This window comes from Trichosurus vulpecula, chromosome 4 (assembly GCF_011100635.1).
Source record: "Trichosurus vulpecula isolate mTriVul1 chromosome 4, mTriVul1.pri, whole genome shotgun sequence".
Classification (NCBI taxonomy): domain Eukaryota; kingdom Metazoa; phylum Chordata; class Mammalia; order Diprotodontia; family Phalangeridae; genus Trichosurus; species Trichosurus vulpecula.
Window position 1 is genome coordinate 81,624,385 of NC_050576.1, and position 18,074 is coordinate 81,642,458.

Sequence of the window (18,074 nt, forward strand, 5' to 3'; positions counted from 1 at the left end):
TTCTCTAGACTGTTGTACAGTTGCCAGGTTCTTGTCAGTGATTAATACTTTTTGGTGTTATAAAAAAGTTATGTTTCCATGGAATACGGGTTGTTCTCTCCCAATTTCTTTCTCAGTCTCTGTCTTTGAGTCTCTCTTCCTCTTCCATTTCCTCTGTCTTCCTCCCTGACTCTTTCTCTTTTATTCTTAAATGGAGAGAGAGAAAGAGGGGGGATTACCTCTCAGGCTTCTTGGGAAGAGAAATTGATATAATGAATAAAACACACTGTGATTATTGTGTTCAAAGGCGTCATCAAAGTGTGAAGTTTGAATATCACAATTCAGGAAATAATACCATTTCCTTCCCAGGGTGCACACCTGCACCACTGAGTGCTAATTTGAAATGTGCTTTGTCCCCCTTATGTTAGGAAATGTTTTTGTTACAGAGATGGATGCCAAGGGAAACAGTTAGATTTCGTCCTTTGGTTTCCTTGTCAGGAATATTTACTTGCATTTATCACTGAGGGTATTGTACAGTCATTCACTCCAGTAGATGGTTATTTTTCCTCTCACAATCACTGATATGTGGATAGAGCAGGTGGTTAAATGTACCTGTAATCTAAGAACTGCATTCAGTCAGTGGGATTAGTTATTAAACATCTAGCTCTCAGGAGAACATCAACATTCACAAATTGTTGACTTGAAGTCACATGTAATGTGAAATATTTAAAAAATAAAGTGAAATATTTAATTTATGGATAAATTTAAGCAGTGACCATTGTACATCCTACGATTCACACTCCTATGATTGGTTACTCTTGTGAACAATTTTTATAAACTTTTAAAACAACAGCTGAAGTTTAGTGTGTAGACTCTTGTTATGGAACAAATAGAGAAAAGCTAAATAGCCCGTGATGGATTGAACCTATAAGTTTATTGATTTCTTTAGTTCTACACTTCAGTCAACTAGGCTGCCTATTTGTTTTGGACAAATGGGACTAAAAGTTTGACCTTAATTTTCCATTTCTTAAAAGCACAAAAAAATCTCAAAGTAAACATATGTAGTTTTTAATCTTTGACCCTAATCATTCTTAGACTGGTCCTAACATTGTACCCATGGCTATTTGTCATTGTGGATCAGTTCCAAGAATGATTTCTATAAATTATTTGGAAATATTAACATGTTGTGGGTCATTTGTTTTCTTTTAAACTGTGGCAGTTATGGTATAACATGGCAACGGCAGCGTTAAGGCTGTTTTGGGGATCAAGTCACTGGAATTATTTTTCTACCAGTAAGTCCTCAGGGACATGGTGAGGAAAATAAGGCATGTTGACACTGAATGCTAGAAATTACACATGTCACCAATTAGATGAGCAAAGCTGAGCATATGATGTGTTAGTAGTTTCAAAAAATATACTGACAGAAACTAAAAGGTCCCAGTCATCACCAGTAGCTGGTTATGAAAGCTTTCAAATCCTACCTATTCCTTGGGGAAAAAACAAGGAGTTGTATCAATGTTTTGACTCAGACATTTCCCATTTTGCCCCCGGCCCAATTCCAGACTTCTTGTGCTTGCGTTAGGTTGTTTTCCAAGAGTTGTTCTTACATATAACATGACTATACAACTGTACAACCAAATCAGCCCCTGAAATTATATATAATTATCATGATTAATGCAAGTCTGACCAAAAAATTAATTGTAAATAGAAGCAATTGTGGTGTAGTAGAAAGAGACCTGAATTGGGTAGGAGTTTGCAAGGTCAGATGAGAATGTGTATTATTAACTTTCTCCGTGACCTCCAGGAAGCCATGTTACTCCTCTAGTCCTCATGTTCATCATCTGAAATGAGAGGGTTGGTTTAAGTTCTTAACCTTGGGTCTGTGAACTTGCTTTTTTAAAAAATTGATAATTGTATTTCAGAATAATTGGTTTACTTTATAATCCTATCTATGATGTTTTACATTTAAATTTTTTTTCAAGAAGGAATCCATAGGCTTCACCAAACTGGAAAAGGAAGCCATGGCACAGAAATGGTCTAGAACCTCCAATGTAGATGATCTCTAAGGTTCTTTCCTGCTATAACAATCTATAAAACTCTGATTTCCTGTTTTCCTTTCATTTGTATCTATTTATAGAAAATCCTTTGTTGATTGTTTCCAATTTATCCTGTCTGGCTTGTTTATATGTAGTTGTTTGCATGTTGTCTCCACCATTAGACCATGATCTCCTTTAGTGTAGGGCCTGTCTTTTGCCTTTCTTTGTATCTCTAGTAATTAGCACAATGCCTGGCAGACACTTACTACATGTTTAAACCGACTGAGTAACACTGACGATAATCTAGCTTCCAATATGATACTACTCTGATGCCTCATCATGGCATAGAGGACAAAAGCTAGCAGGTCCTACCATGCTAGAATGGTCTGATGATAAACTGTCAGGATACCAGTTTAGCGAGCTCAGAGAGATTACTGACCAAAAGGTTGGCTGTCCAGTGATGAATTTCTGTTGTTATTCACTTTGACTCACAGAACCATCTACTGTAGTATGGAGTTATTGCAGTCTGAGCCAGTCAATGGAAGAAGTATCCATATTGATAAAATCACTGCTTTCTTAATGAATTAAATATGACAGTCATGATTCCATTAAGGTTACTGAGATTTTGAAAACTTTTGGTTTTGTTCTTTTTTTTGTAGTTCCACCTAGTATTAAAGGAAGTAATGTGACCACTGAAGTATCTGCCCTGATCAGCAGCATAATTAAGCTAGAGTGTGAAGCACGTGGACTTCCAATGCCTGTGATAACTTGGCATAAAGATGGCCGGCTGATCATATCCAATCCACAAGCCCTTTATATAGATAAGGGACATTTTCTTCAGATCCCTCATGCTCAAGTATCTGATTCGGGAAAATACAAGTGTCATGTGACAAACATTGCTGGAACAGCTGAAAAAACATACGAAGTAGATGTGTACGGTAAAGAAAGAAGGAATTTGGTTATTCTTGCCTTTTCTTTAGTTCTTAGATGTATGATAACAAAACAGTAGTTTCCTGTTAAAGCACTATTAGTAGGGTACATCATCAGTTTCAAAGGTTTATTTTTATGTAAGAGAATAGAAAAAAAAAAGAATCAATCTCCTGATTGGGACCAAAAGCAAATCTCCATGGGCCTGAGAGCTGGATGTCCTAGTCATCTTGACAACTGTTTAGTCTCTGAGTGTTTAGACGTCCATTGCAACTTTTGATAAATCTGTTGGGTTGATGGGCCGAGGAGCAGAGCACATAAGTTGTCCATCTTCTTTCATGTTTGAATAACAGTTCTCAAGTAAAATATTCCAGATCCTGTTCCACAGTGGTAGGTCATACAAACCATGAAATATTCTTCTCAGCACCTTAGGGAGAAAAGGGAATTAGAAATATTTTTGGTGAAACAAAAAAAAGTTAAGGAAAAAATAGCCTCTCATCTCTCCAAGGGATATTTTGTAATTACATTAAAACAGCCTTAAAATCACATTTCTTTCCTTAGTTCCACCAGTTATTGAAGGCAACTCAGAAATGCCTCTGAATAGACAAGTGATTATTGGCAATTCTCTGACACTGGAGTGTAAAGCAGCTGGCAACCCTCCTCCTGTCCTTACCTGGCTAAAAGATGGTGCACCTGTGAAAGCAAGTGACAACATCCATATAATAGCTGGTGGGAAGAAACTTGAAATCATGAATGTTCTAGAAGCTGACCATGGACAATATATATGTGTGGCTAACAGTGTCGCAGGAGAAAAGGAAATCAAATACAATGTTGATGTCTTAGGTATGGAAATCAATAAGCCATCTACTTTTTTCCGAAATCATAGGAAAGTCTTTTGCCACAATTTGCTTATTTTATTGCATCAGTGAATGATCATAAATGACTTTCAGTTGTCTTTTTAATGTTTGCATATGCGTAATACATTTTTGTATTGGTTGTCATTGGCTCCAAATCAAGTTAACCGACAAAAATGTCCATGGAATTTGTTCTTACTTTTGTGTGTTCATCATGAAATAAGTGTTGGTTCATGCTCTTTAAGTCATTCCACAGTGACAGGGCAATTGGGAAAACCACATGTGATACTGTGAATTATTAAAAAGAAAAAATAGTCTATGTCAACTTTAATAGAGAAAGGATTTATTTATCTAAAGCCTCCTCGCATGTTTTAAATTATTCTGACATTTATAATCTCTCTTCTCTACTATTTTTACTGTCATTTGTTATAATCATACTTTTTCTGGTATTGTGCATTCTTTTATTGCCTTATAGTACCACCAACTGTGGAAGGTGGAGATGAAACATCTGACTTCATTGTGGTTCTTAATAACTTGTTGGAACTAGACTGTCAAGTGATGGGATCACCCCCACCAACTATCATGTAAGGGTTTTGGTATGTCTACTAAACATATCCAATTTCTTTGTTGCAATGGTGTTGGAGCTAATTAGCAAAGATTTTTAAGTTAGTTACAAATATTTAAAACAAAGACCTTTTGAAATTAGCTGCATAAAAAGTCTTCATTTTCATAATAAAAGGTTCCTTTTTGGTAAGGATAATTTAAAACAGATAAGATCCCACTGACAATTCTATAGAATATCCAGATTTGTTATGTACAGTGAAATTTCATTTTAAAGAATATATCAGGCAGGAAAAGATACTGATAGAAATCACATCTCTAGTCAACAGGGACTAAAGATGAAAGTCTTAATGCACAGTCTCTCATTGCTCTGAAGCATGCAGTAAATTATTAAGGAAAAGAAGCTTATTGAAAAAAAAACAGGAGGAAAGCAGGTGCTGTACAAATATCTTTGCCCTTTCCTCTCTCCTTTTCTAGGCTCCTGACTTTTTTGAAGGTCTGCTATGTTGTTTCAGACAATAGTTAAAGAATACAAGTGAGATTTTACTAGTGAGGCAGTTTGAATGTTTGAAGTGAGGGAGAACAATAGGAGATGAAGAGTAATTACTGTTTTCTGTGATCCAAAAAGAATGAAAGAGCAAAATAATATTAAAAAGCCATAGCTACACTCTTCTTACTGATTACAGTTTTATTTCCACAGTGAATTAATTAGTGAGCGGCGCTTGGCAAATAACACAGAGCTATGTATATTGTCTTTTCTTCGTACCTCATGGCTTACTTAGAGGGAGCAGGGGAAGTATTTGTCTTATTCAATTATTTGTTGTCACTAAGTTATGACATAGTCGGCAAGGCATTATAACCACGAGCCAGTCAATGAAGCACAGAAAGAACTTACTTAGCTGCAGGGCATCCCCATTTTAGTGTAATCTTGCTTATGAGTCAACATATTGAAATGCTAGATGGAAATACTAGGGAGGGTATATGTTCGTTCATATGTTGAAAGTTTGTTTAAAATGAATGTTTTCTGAATAGCCTTTTATCTTAAACCACTTGCTAGAATTCCATATCGATTTTTTTTTGTTCCAGGTGGCTAAAAGATGGTCAGCCAATTGAAGAAGAAGATGGATTCAAGATTTTATTAAATGGACGCAAACTTGTTATTACACAGGCCCAAGTCTCTGACACAGGTCGTTATCAATGTGTGGCAACCAACACAGCTGGAACTCATGAAAAAGAGTTTGATGTAACAGTTCATGGTACGTTTGAGCAAGGATCACATCATAGAATTGTAGGATGACAGATTTAGGGCCATAAAGTAATTGAGAGGTTCTTCTGGGACAGTTGCCTCATTAATTAATTTGTTTTATTTGTCGTATCCAGAGTCAGTTGGGAAGTAGTTATCAGGTATGGGTGTCCTTAGAGTCCAAGATTGAGAGATGAGGTAATTCACATTAAGGAAGTTCTCACCTTTTTCTGGGCAAAAAAATGTGTAATCTTTATAAGGAATAGAATACTTTATATATTTATTTTATATATTTATATTTATTATGTTATATTATTGTATAATAATATATAGTTAATTCTAATATATAGTTAACTAACAATAATGTATTATATATAATATATGTAAAGTATAATATATAATATGTTATTACATAATAAAATATGTATTTCATATACTCATATAAAATCCTCTTTAAGGTTTGCAAAACCCTTTTGTCCCCATTAAGTTGTGTGAGCCTTATGACAGCCCTGTGAAATTAATACTATTATTATTACTAATTATTATTACTAATTAGTCAGGTAGTTGGCGTAGTGGTTGGAGCACTGGACCTAAAACCAGGAAGATCTTTCATATATGATCTCCAACCCTGGGCAAGTCACTTTATCCCTCTCTGCCTTAGTTTCCTCATTTATAAAATGAAGAAAATAATGGCAAGCACCTCTCAGGGTTGATGCAAAGATAAAATAATATTTGTAAAGCATTTTACAAACCTTAAGCATGACATAACTGCTAGCTATTGTTATTATCATTAGGTGTTACTGAAAGGGAGGTAGTTAGGCAGTACAGTGGAAAGAGCACTATGCCTGGAGTTGTGAAGATCTGAGTTCAAATTCAGCCTTACTAGTTGTGTGACTTAACCCCTATTTGCCTCAGTTCTTCATCTGTAAAATGGGGACACACTGGAGAAGGAAATGGCAAACCACTCCAGTATCTTTGCCAAGAAAAGCGCCCGGACAGAGTCCATGGAGTCACGTAGTCAGACACAACTGAACAACAGCAAATTACTGAAGGAGTTCCTTGCTCTGTCATTCAGTTTGTGAATATTTGAGGCAGGATTCAGAGCTAGGTTTTTCTTACTTCAAGTCCAGGGCTCTATCCATTTCTAAGGATCTATTAAATGGGAATCATAATATGTGAAGTGCCTATCTCATCGTGCTTTTCTGAGGTTCAGATAAAATTGGGATGTACCATGTCTGGCCGACTTTAGAGAGCTATAGAAACATCTACCACCGATCCGATGAGGATTGTCCCTCCGTATCTATAAGATAAAATCCAGATTCATCACACAGCATTCAAAGTTCTTCACGATGTGGCCTAATTCAAATTAATCACCTATTTTTTCTGAGCTATTCCTTACTCTCCCTGGTCCAACAATGCTCATTCGTACTTTTGTGCCTTGACTGATATGATTCCCCTCCAAACCACCAACCTGAGATGTATCATTCGTCTTTTGTGACTTTCTAAACCATACCAGTCCTTCACTATCTTTCTCAATGACCAGCTCCTCCATGAAGCCTTTCCTTTGTTAATAATTTCAGATGCCATTGACCTGTCCTTGAGTGTTCGTATAGCAGTTAATGCCTCTAATATGGGCTTTGATGCTTTCAATTTCAAGTTTCTGTAAGGTGTACTTGAAGAAAGTGAGGATAGGCCCAAACAATAGCACGCTATAAAGAGTTAACAAGGAAATATTAACATCATACATTCAAGAAGATTAGAGCCTAATTTCAGATGGCTATGAGACACATATATATATAAACACAAATGACTGAAAACATCACTTACCATCAACAGCCATAAACTATACAGAGATATGTGTAGAATAATGATAACAAATGAAAACCAGAAGGATTTCTTTAAAGTGGCAATTCAAAAGTGATTCAGTTCATAGCTAGCATTTATAAATAGCACTTTAAGGTTTGCAAAGTAATTTCCAAACACTATCTCATTTGATCATCGTGACAACCCTGGAAGGTAGATATTGTTGTCATCCGCATTTCACAGATGAAGAAACTAAGACAGACCAAAGTAAAATAAACCCTAGAGTCACACAGCTAGTAATTTTCTGAAGCTAGTTTTGAACTCAGATCTTTCTTACTTATCTAGGTTATGTACTCTATCCAGAGCCATGTCACTGTCTATTTGCTATTTGTGGTTGTATGACCAATGACCTTTGTAATTGATATACTTTGTTTTATTTTAAAATTCGTATTGACATCTTTTGTTCTTACTTCTCTTTCACTTAGGAATATATTCCTCTCCCCTTCCCATTTCAGCAGCAAAAAATTTTTAAAAAGTGAAAACAAAACATTTCAGCAAAACTAATCCCAGTAATTGGACAAGTCTGAAAATATATATACTATTCTCATCCATAATTCCTCACTTGTGCCAAAAGAGAGAGAGGGGTACATTATCTCATTGCTTTTCCTAGATGTAAATTATAAAAATTCAATGTAGGTTCACCTCTGCACCATATCATGTAATATGTAACATACAGCATAATAATAAGAGATTTTTTTGCTTAAGGGGCTAATTGCTTCCATGATTTAAATGCTTATTTCAGTCTAAATGATGGAAGCTATACTTATTTTCTTTTGTTAGTTTCTCCAACAATCAAGTCTACAGGACCTTCTGAGAGATCGGTGGTGATATACAAACCTGTGACCCTACAGTGCATAGCTAATGGCATTCCCAACCCTTCTATCACCTGGTTAAAAGATGGACAGCCTGTGAACACTGCCCGAGGAAACATCAAAGTAAGTAAGCAAAAAAGTTATCATCACATCCAACCTCAAAAAATTGCAATGAGTTAACCAAAAGTGTTGGTGTGCTTTCACTTTTTTGTTCCGGATTTATTCACATAGGCCAAATTTGTTTTTTTGATACTTACAAAAACAGTATATGATTGTGAGACAATTTATCAGAGTAAATTCTGACTAAAATCAGTTTTTCAAAAATGCAACCAATTAGACATTTCAAGAACCACCTATTTTTAAAGACCAGAATTTTACCTTATTTATCTTATCATTTCCATTTCTAAGTGAATTCCATTGTTTCCTCTAGAATCAGTGAAAAAGAAGCAATATCACAAATGCTAAACTCATCTGACCCTCATACAGTGTAGAACTCAGTAAATAATATTCAGGCATAGGTCATGTCTGCCAGGCTCAAAATGAAATGGAAATTTTTAAATCACGTTTGATATTTTTGTTTTCATTTTTATGTAAGTGTCAACACTGGATAATCCAAGCCAAAGTATCCACTTAAAGTCCTGAATATCCAGTTTGGCTGTAATGATCATGTAATGAGATTCATTCCTCTACATAGATGATGATTCTGACTCCCTGTCCTATAAGATACATCCTTGGCACAAGGAAATAGACACTCAATAATGAATGCCTTTTAAATGATTCTTTGCATTGGTCTTGATGATTTGTGCTGAGCTATTTACATTCCCATGTGGATTAATAACAGATTCAGCATCCACACCCCTCTCTCTCCCCCATTTTAAAAGATCATGAAGCAAGTAGTTTATGAAGGCTTTCCAAAATTTCCCATAACATTATTGTGGACAAGAAGGAAAAATGTGGACTGTGGTACATTAGACCCAGAGTGTACATGAATGAATTTATGTCAGCCAGAAGAGAAATTTCTGTTGGTATGATGTTAATTGATATGGAAGTGACAATATCAGTATCCCAAACGACCTCAGGATGGAACAGTAAACTGAATCTAACAAGTTGAAATTCCATAGCGGAAGATGTGTAGTCCTACACTTTTATTAAAATGGCATAAGTACAGAAATGTAAGGGATCTCATTACACAGCAGTTCACTTTAAAAAGTCCTTTGGGTTTTGGTGAGCTAAAACAAAAAAAACATGATGAGGCTATTAAAAATAAGCTCATTTTGTTTTAGGCCACCTGAATGGAAGTAGAATGAATGAATAAATGCAGACGTGATAATTTCATTATACTACATTAGCTAGTCCACACCTGGACTATCCACTTTCCATTTATTATGAAAGATGTTGACAAATTGGAACTTATTCAGAAGGGAAGATGGCAAAGAAACTATAAAAGTCACATCAACTGAAGAACACTTGAAAGAATTCCAGTTTGTCCTAGAGAAGATTTGTAAGGGCCAAGGGAGGGAAGAATAATAGCTCTTTTCAAAACATGTAAGTTTCTTTGGTTATAGAGTTTACAACTAATGAAAAGAAACAAAGAAAATTATTAGAAACCATTTTGCCTAACCACATGTCAATAAAACAACTTAAATGAAGTGGATTATGATTATAAAACCATAAAATGCCCACATTAACAAAAATTCAAGCTAAATAAAATTAGGTGAAGGGCCACCATATTGAAAATGGATGAAATGTATTCCACTTAGCTAAGAATACCAATAAACAAAATTACAGAGGCAGATTTTTGTTCAATATGAGGAGAAATTTAGATAATTATGCTCAGATTGCCACTGTAGTTTTTAGGGGGCAATAGAGTAGAAGTACTTTGTGGAATAATGGATTCCCCATTCCTAGAAGAAAAACAGATCTGCTGCCTTCTGGGGGCATTTTCTGGGACACAACAGAAAACTTCTTGAGAACTGTCTTCTAGCATTAAACGTTACCAGAAGGAACTCAGCCTTTCTAAAGAGCGGGAAAACTTCATCAAAAAATTGAAGACCTTGAGGACAGTGATGATGTTTTCATTTGAAGGTTGAGGATTCAGGATATAAAAGCCTAAAAAAAGTTATGTTTAAGAACGGGATTTGGATACCTGGAGCAGAAACAAAATCATACAGAATGGTATAATTTGAGAGTTAGACTATGTAAAAGACTATACAAAGACTATGTAAGCCCAGCTATCCACAAAAGTCAGTCAGTTAATAAATTTCTATTAAATGTCTAACATGTACTAGGCACTAGGCTAAAAGTTTTTGCCCTCAAGGAACTCACAGTCTAATGAGGGAGACAACAAGCAAACACATGTATACAAACAAATTATTTACAGGATAAATTGGAAATAATTAAAAGAGGGAAGGCACTAGAATTAAGAGGAATAGGGAAAGGCTTCCTGTAGAAGATGGGATTTTAGTTAGGACTTAAAGGAAGCCAAGGAAGCCAGATGAAGAGGAAGAACATACCAAGCCTGGGGAAAATCCAAAGAAAATGCCTAGTGTGGAGAGATGGAGTGTTTTGTTCATGGAACAGCAAGGAAACCAGTGTCACTGGTTTGATGGGGAGTAAGGAGTAAGAAGACTGTTTTGGACACGTTAAGTTTAAGATGTCTACTAGAAATCCAGTTCAAGATGTCTGAAAGGCAATTGGGAATATGAGATTGAAGGTCAGCAGAGAGGTTAAGGCACGATAGGTACATTTGAGAGTCATCAGCATAGAGATGGTAATTATATCCATGGGAGCTGACAATATCACCAAGGGAAGGAGCAAAGAGGAAAGAAGGGAAGAAAGAACGGGACAGAACCATGTGAGACACATATTATTAGGGTGCATTATCTAGATGAGGATCCAGCGAAGGAGAGTGAGGAGTAGTCAGATAGATAGGAAGAGAACCAAGAGTGAATGATGTCTCAAAAACCTAGAGAGAAGAGAATATCAAGGAGGAAGGGGTGATCAACAGTGTCAAAGGTTGCAGAGAATGAGGATTGAGGAAAGGTAATTGTTGATTAAGAGATCATTGGTAACTTTGAAAAGAACAGTTTCAGTGGAATGATGAGGTTGGAAGCCAGATTGTAAAGGGTTAAGAAGAGAGTGAGAGTAAAGAAAGTAGAAGCATCTATTGTATAAGTGCTTTTCAAGGAGTGTAGCCACAAAAGGCAGAAGAGATATAGGATGATAGTAAAGATGAAAAGATCAAGTGAGAGTTTTTTTCAGAATGGTGGAGATATGGGCATGTTTGTAGGCAATAGGGAAGTAGCAAGTAGACAGGGAGAGACTGAAAATAAGTGATAGAATGGGGATTATAGAGAGCAGCCTCAGGGAGGAGATGGGATAGAATGGGATTGCTTGAGCAGGTAGAGAGGTTAGCCTTGGTTAAAAAAAAATAAGTCCTTTTCATAGGTAATGAAATAGGTAAAGGAGAAGATGGTGGCAGAAGACATATTCATAAAGAGGTATAAATGGATGATTAATCGCTTAATGTTTCAGGTAACAGTCACATCTGAACAATTTTCAACTTGCATTAGCCAAAGGATGTTGGGCATTGTGGCAGGTAGGGGGTTGGGATTTTAAGACCTGGGTTTGATTTCTGCCTTATTAGTTATTAGAAACTTATTAGTTATATGAACCTGAGCAAGCCATATGTTGTAATGATAGGAAACTGTAACAGTTTGGGCATATTTTGGAGCTATTTCTATGCCAAAACAGAGCAGCTGATAAATTTGTGATTGTCTTTAACAATAACTGCATGCTTTAAAAGATGAATAAAGTAAAGATGAGAACTACTTTTCTCACCCTATTTCTGACTGACAAGGTGGAATTGTTCACTAACAAGAGGAACCTTGAGCAAATGACAGTTGTATCATGGAGTTCATGATAGAGGAAAGATTGTTGTTAAATCATTTCTCAGTTGTGTCTGACTCTTTGTGACCCCATTTGGGGTTTTCTTGGCAAAGAAACTATATAGTCTCCCTCATTAGAATGTAAATTTCTTATAGTCAGGGATTATTTTTTATTTGTATTCCCAATTCTTAGCAAAGTACTTGACTCATAGTAAATACTTAATATATGCTTGTTGAATGATTGATTGACATGTATCTTAGATTTGAAGAAGGCAGATTTCAAAGGAGTTAGAAAAAGGAAAGGTAGGAGCCCGTCATCTGAAATTCTTCCTATGTTTATTTCCCATGGAAAGTGTTAGAGCTTCACTTAATGGTGAAGTTCTCAAGAATAAAGTCCTAAAGATCCATGCAGAATGTTTTTAATGAAGAGGAAAAAAGACCTGCCTAAAGAGTGTGATGTGGATGCATGGGAAAATCATCAAACTCGGATTTTTTTTTTTAGACACACTGCTTTGGCAAGTAGCTGAAGACCAATACAAAGGCATTAGCAGCAGTGTTTTTCTCTGTAAGGAGTGCTTCTGTTCAGAATAAGCTGAGGCTGACAGTACATAAGGACAGTGGAGAGGGTTTGGTTTTGTTTTCTCATTTTGCTTTTGTTAATGTTCATCATTTCACCTATTTGGGGGACAAGAGATTGGATAGAACTGCTAGATGGGCCAACAATAAAATGTGATAAAATCTAAACTACTCAGTTCTTAGCTTGCTTCTGTCTTATCTTCCAAAGAGGATGGTATCTAGACTGGGAAGGATAGAACACAAGAATTAGCAGGGAAGACCTCATGAGATAAGTGAGGTCAAATGGTAAAATGGTATCTAGCCTCCATTACTGAATTCAAGTCACCAGACCAAGGTGACCCATAAATAACTCCTGAAATATGTTAGAGAATGGGATTTCAGTCATAGGATTGAAACAGGACAAATGTCTCAATTTTCAAAAAGAAGGAATGAGAAATGCATTTTTGGACATGGCCAATGTGGAAATTTGATTTGCTTCACACACACACACACACACACACACACACACGCTCTCTCTCTCTCTCTCTCTCTCTTATTCTCGGTTTTTTTTTTAACATGGATCAGATTGTTTATCCATGTGGAATTTTTCAAGACTCAATTATGAAGGTCACAAGCCATTGTCATTCTTTTGTCTTCAATTAGCTACAGTCTTCTGGCCGAATTCTGCAAATTGCCAAAGCCCTGTTGGAAGATGCTGCCAGATACACGTGTGTGGCTACCAATGCAGCTGGAGAAGCTCAACAGCATATTCGCCTCCATGTGCATGGTAATTTCTCATTCCAGAGAGTTCATTTGTGACTTTTCTGATGCCATAGATACTATTTTATAGAATCAAGAGTTGAAAGGAATGCTTGTTTCTTGAAACTTACATGACAAAAGCCACACCATTTTACCTTGTATGTGACAATTGCACACATTAGAATCATGATTTTCAATCTAGATAATAAGATATGTTGTTTAGATAAAAGCATAGAGTCCACCACAGTCCTTTGAGTTGAAATATTGCCAGGGTTTGTTGTCATTTTATGAAGCTATAGTAGTTTAGCAGGTGTTTGTTAACACTCAGTAGTTTTCTCAACAGAACCAGTGATGATTGCCCCTTAGCTGCAACTGTGATATTTTTTATAGCCTATAAGCTCCTTAAGAGAAGGAACTGCCTCACTCGGAATTTACAAGCACATATACTATGTGCTCGATGCTTGTTGACTAATCCATAATCTGTTTTGGAAAGATTGTTTGAGGTATTAGCAAGAACTACATTTATTAAGCTACTTTGCGCAGTACATTGTATTTCATGCTCAAGAAGATATAGAATTTTGCTAAGACATGGTTCCCTATAGAACTCGTGGTCTGGCAGGAAGATAAAACACAAGCAGAGGTACCTAATAATACATATTACTAGATGGTAATGCATTAGAAAGATACTAAAGTACAATGTGAGGGCCATATAAAGTTGTGCAGGAAGGATCAGGGATGCAGGCAATTGAATTGTTTTTGTAATGGGTATTACTCTAATCTGCTAAGGTACTACCTGTGAAGGTTTTCAAGACTTCTGTGTTCACAGTGAACACTATATTTGCATGCATAAAATATTCACTTCAACAGAGAGTTCAAACAAAGGATAGACGACCCGCTTTTTGGTTATGGAGTATAAGGCCACTGAGGGCCTTACAAGTCCCAAAGACTGATTCTGTGCTTCAAAGTCTAGCAGTGTCCTTGCAGCTGCAAGACTTGTATTCTCTTTCCCTCTGTTTTCTCCTTTACTCCAACTTCATGCTGTAAGATTTCCCCAAACTGCCTTTTTAGTTGGGAATTCATTTTCCATTTTGAAATCTTACATCAGTTCAAATTAGGTTTCATATAAGGAAAATCTCTAAGTTAAAATTATGTCTTCCTTCCTTCCTAATGGATGTATTCCCCCTAAGTAGATCCAGTAATTCAGACAGTCCTGAATTGATGTAGCACCTTTATTTCAATATATTTCCTGAAATGGAATCTAATGTTCTAATCAAAGATCATAACTAGGATCATTAACTATTTTCCCTTTAGAAATAAAATGCTTGACTTAATTTTCCCTTTAATATTTTCCATTTCAGATATTCATATATTATTTAAGTAATGTTTAATTATTTGTTAATTTCATTTTGCTTTATCATCAAATTGATTTTCCATCAAAGAACAGTTTACATTTAAGTAAAAGCAACTGCTATTTTTGGACAGACTACCTTTCTTAACTACCCTTGTTTCTTCAACATTGCCGTGGCATGTATAAGATTGAAAACATTTCAAAAAAAATCAACCTTTCCCAAGATGCCCAGTAAAATCTGAATTGCAAGCAGTGTTTTAAAGACCAAGAAATGGAAATCAAAGATGACTAAAATAGAAGATGGCGGCTGGTAAGCACGGACTAGAGTGAGCTCCGTACCCGAGTCCCTCCAAAAACCTATAAAAATGGCTCTGAACCAATTCTAGAACGGCAGAACCCACAGAACAGCAGAGGGAAGCAGGGCTCCAGCCCAGGACAGCCCGGATGGTCTCTGGGTGAGCTCTATTCCACACGGAGCTGGGAGCTGGGAACGGAGTGGAGCAGAGCCCAGCCTGAGCGGCGTGGACGATCCAGACCAGAAGCCGGGCGGAGGGGGCCCTAGCGCCCTGAATATGTGAGCTGCGGCAGTTACCAGACCCCTCGACCCACAAACACCAAAGACTGCGGAGAAGGTTAGTGGGAAAAGCTGCGGGAGTGGAAGGAGTTCGCGGTTCGGCTTCCAGCCCCGGGGGCAGCGGAGGTGGGGCAGCTACAGCTGTTGTTACTTCCGGCTCCAGGCCCACCTCGTGGGAGGAATTAAGTGGCGGATCACAGCAGGGGTGCACAGCCTGCCGAAGATCTGAGCCCAGTCTGGACTGGGGGTCCTTGGGGAAGGAGGAGTGCGGCTCTGACAGAGCTGGCACCTCCCCCCCAAACGTAGAACATAGAACTCTGTAATCTACAAGCAGTCATACCCCACTGAAAAACTCAGGAGTCAAGTTAGTTGGTTGGGAATATGGCCAGGCAGCGAAAACGCGCCCAGATTCAGTCTCAGACTTTGGATTCTTTCTTTGGTGACAAAGAAGACCAAAACATACAGCCTAAAGAAGACAACAAAGTCATAGAGCCTACAACCAAAGCCTCCAAGAAAAACATGAACTGGCCCCAGGCCATAGAAGAACTCAAAAAGGATTTGGAAAAGCAAGTTAGAGAAGTAGAGGAAAAATTGGGAAGAGAAATAAGAAGGATGCGAGAAAACCATGAAAAACAAGTCAATGACTTGCTAAAGGAGACCCAAAAAAATACTGAAAAATACCCTGAAGAAAACAACACCTTAAAAAATAGACTAACTCAAATGGCAAAAGAGCTCCAAAAAGCCAATGAGGAGAAGAATGCCTTGAAAGGCAGAATTAGCCAAATGGAAAAGGAGGTCCAAAAGACCACTGAAGAAAATACTACTTTAAAAATTAGATTGGAGCAAGTGGAAGCTAGTGACTTTATGAGAAATCAGGATATTATAAAACAGAACCAGAGGAATGAAAAAATGGAAGACAATGTGAAATATCTCCTTGGAAAAACCACTGACCTGGAAAATAGATCCAGGAGAGATAATTTAAAAATTATTGGACTACCTGAAAGCCATGATCAAAAAAAGAGCCTAGAGAGGAATGAAAAAATGGAAGACAATGTGAAATATCTCCTTGGAAAAACCACTGACCTGGAAAATAGATCCAGGAGAGATAATTTAAAAATTATTGGACTACCTGAAAGCCATGATCAAAAAAAGAGCCTAGATACCATCTTTCAGGAAATTATCAAGGAGAACTGCCCTGATATTCTAGAGCCACAGGGCAAAATAGAAATTGAAAGAATCCATCGATCGCCTCCTCAAATAGATCCCAAAAAGAAATCTCCTAGGAATATTGTTGCCAAATTCCAGAGCTCCCAGATCAAGGAGAAAATACTGCAAGCAGCCAGAAAGAAACAATTTGAGTATTGTGGAAACCCAATCAGAATAACCCAAGATCTGGCAGCTTCTACATTAAGAGATCGAAGGGCTTGGAATGCGATATTCCGGAGGTCAATGGAGCTAAGGATTAAAACCTAGAATCACCTACCCAGCAAAACTGAGTATCATGTTCCAAGGCAAAATATGGACTTTCAATAAAATAGAGGACTTTCAAGCTTTCTCAGTGAAAAGACCAGAACTGAATAGAAAATTTGACTTTCAAACACAAGAATCAAGAGAAGCATGAAAAGGTAATCAAGAAACGGAAATTGCAAGGGACTTACTAAAGGTGAACTGTTTTGTTTACATTCCTACATGGAAAGATGATGAGTATGATTCATGAGACCTCAGTATTAGGGTAGTTGAAGGGAATATGCATATATATATATATATGTGCATATATATATGTTATTATATATATAAGTGAATGTGTATGTATGTATGTATCTATGTGTATATGTATGTATGTGTATGTATATGCATATATATATGTAAAAGAGAGAGAGCAGACACAGGGTGAGTTGAGGGTGAAGGGAAGATATCTAAAAGAAATAAAATGAAATTAAGGGATGAGAGAGTAACATACTGAGAGAGGGAGATAGGGAGAGATAGAATGGGGTGGATTATCTCGCATAAAGGTGGCAAGAGGAAGCAGTTCTATGGGAGGAGGGGAGAGGGCAGGTGAGGGGGGAATGAGTGAACCTTGCTCTCATCAGATTTGGCCTGAGGGGGAATACCATACATACTCAGTTGGGTATCTTACCCCACAGGAAAGAAGAGGGAGGAAGATAAAAAAAAAATAAAAGGCAGGGGGATGATGGAGTGGAGGGCAGATGGGGGTGGAGGTAATCAAAACAAACACTTTGGAAAGGGGACAGGGTCAAGGGAGAAAATTCAATAAAGCGGGATGGGTTGAGAAGGAGCAAAATGTAGTTAGCCTTTCACAACCTGAGTATTGTGGAAGGGTTATACATAATAATACATGTGTGGCCTAGGTTGAATTGCTCAACTTCTTAGGGAGGGTGGGTGGGAAGGGAAGAGGGGAGAGAATTTGGAACTCAAAGTTTTAAAATCAGATGTTCAAAAACAAAAAAAGTTTTTGTATGCAACTAAAAAATAAGATACACAGGCAATGGGGCGTAGAAATTTATCTTGCCCTACAAGAAAGGAAGGGAAAAGGGGATGAGAGGGGAGGGGGGTGATAGAGGGGAGGGCTGACTGGGGAACAGGGCAACCAGAATATAAGCCATCTTGGAGTGGGGGGGAGGGCAGAAATGGGGAGAAAATTTGTAATTCAAACTG

At 37.2% G+C, this 18,074-nt stretch overlaps 1 protein-coding gene across 1 annotated transcript in view; it reads left to right on the forward strand.

Moving 5' to 3' along the window:
* The window catches only part of HMCN1 (hemicentin 1), a 523,850-nt gene that overhangs the window by 306,358 nt on the left and 199,418 nt on the right, over positions 1-18,074 (forward strand). The window contains exons 31-36 of the mRNA XM_036757836.1: positions 2,675-2,953; positions 3,504-3,785; positions 4,272-4,380; positions 5,444-5,613; positions 8,244-8,398; positions 13,381-13,504. Coding sequence (XP_036613731.1) covers positions 2,675-2,953; positions 3,504-3,785; positions 4,272-4,380; positions 5,444-5,613; positions 8,244-8,398; positions 13,381-13,504 — 1,119 coding nt within the window. The remainder of the gene's footprint in view (positions 1-2,674; positions 2,954-3,503; positions 3,786-4,271; positions 4,381-5,443; positions 5,614-8,243; positions 8,399-13,380; positions 13,505-18,074) is intronic.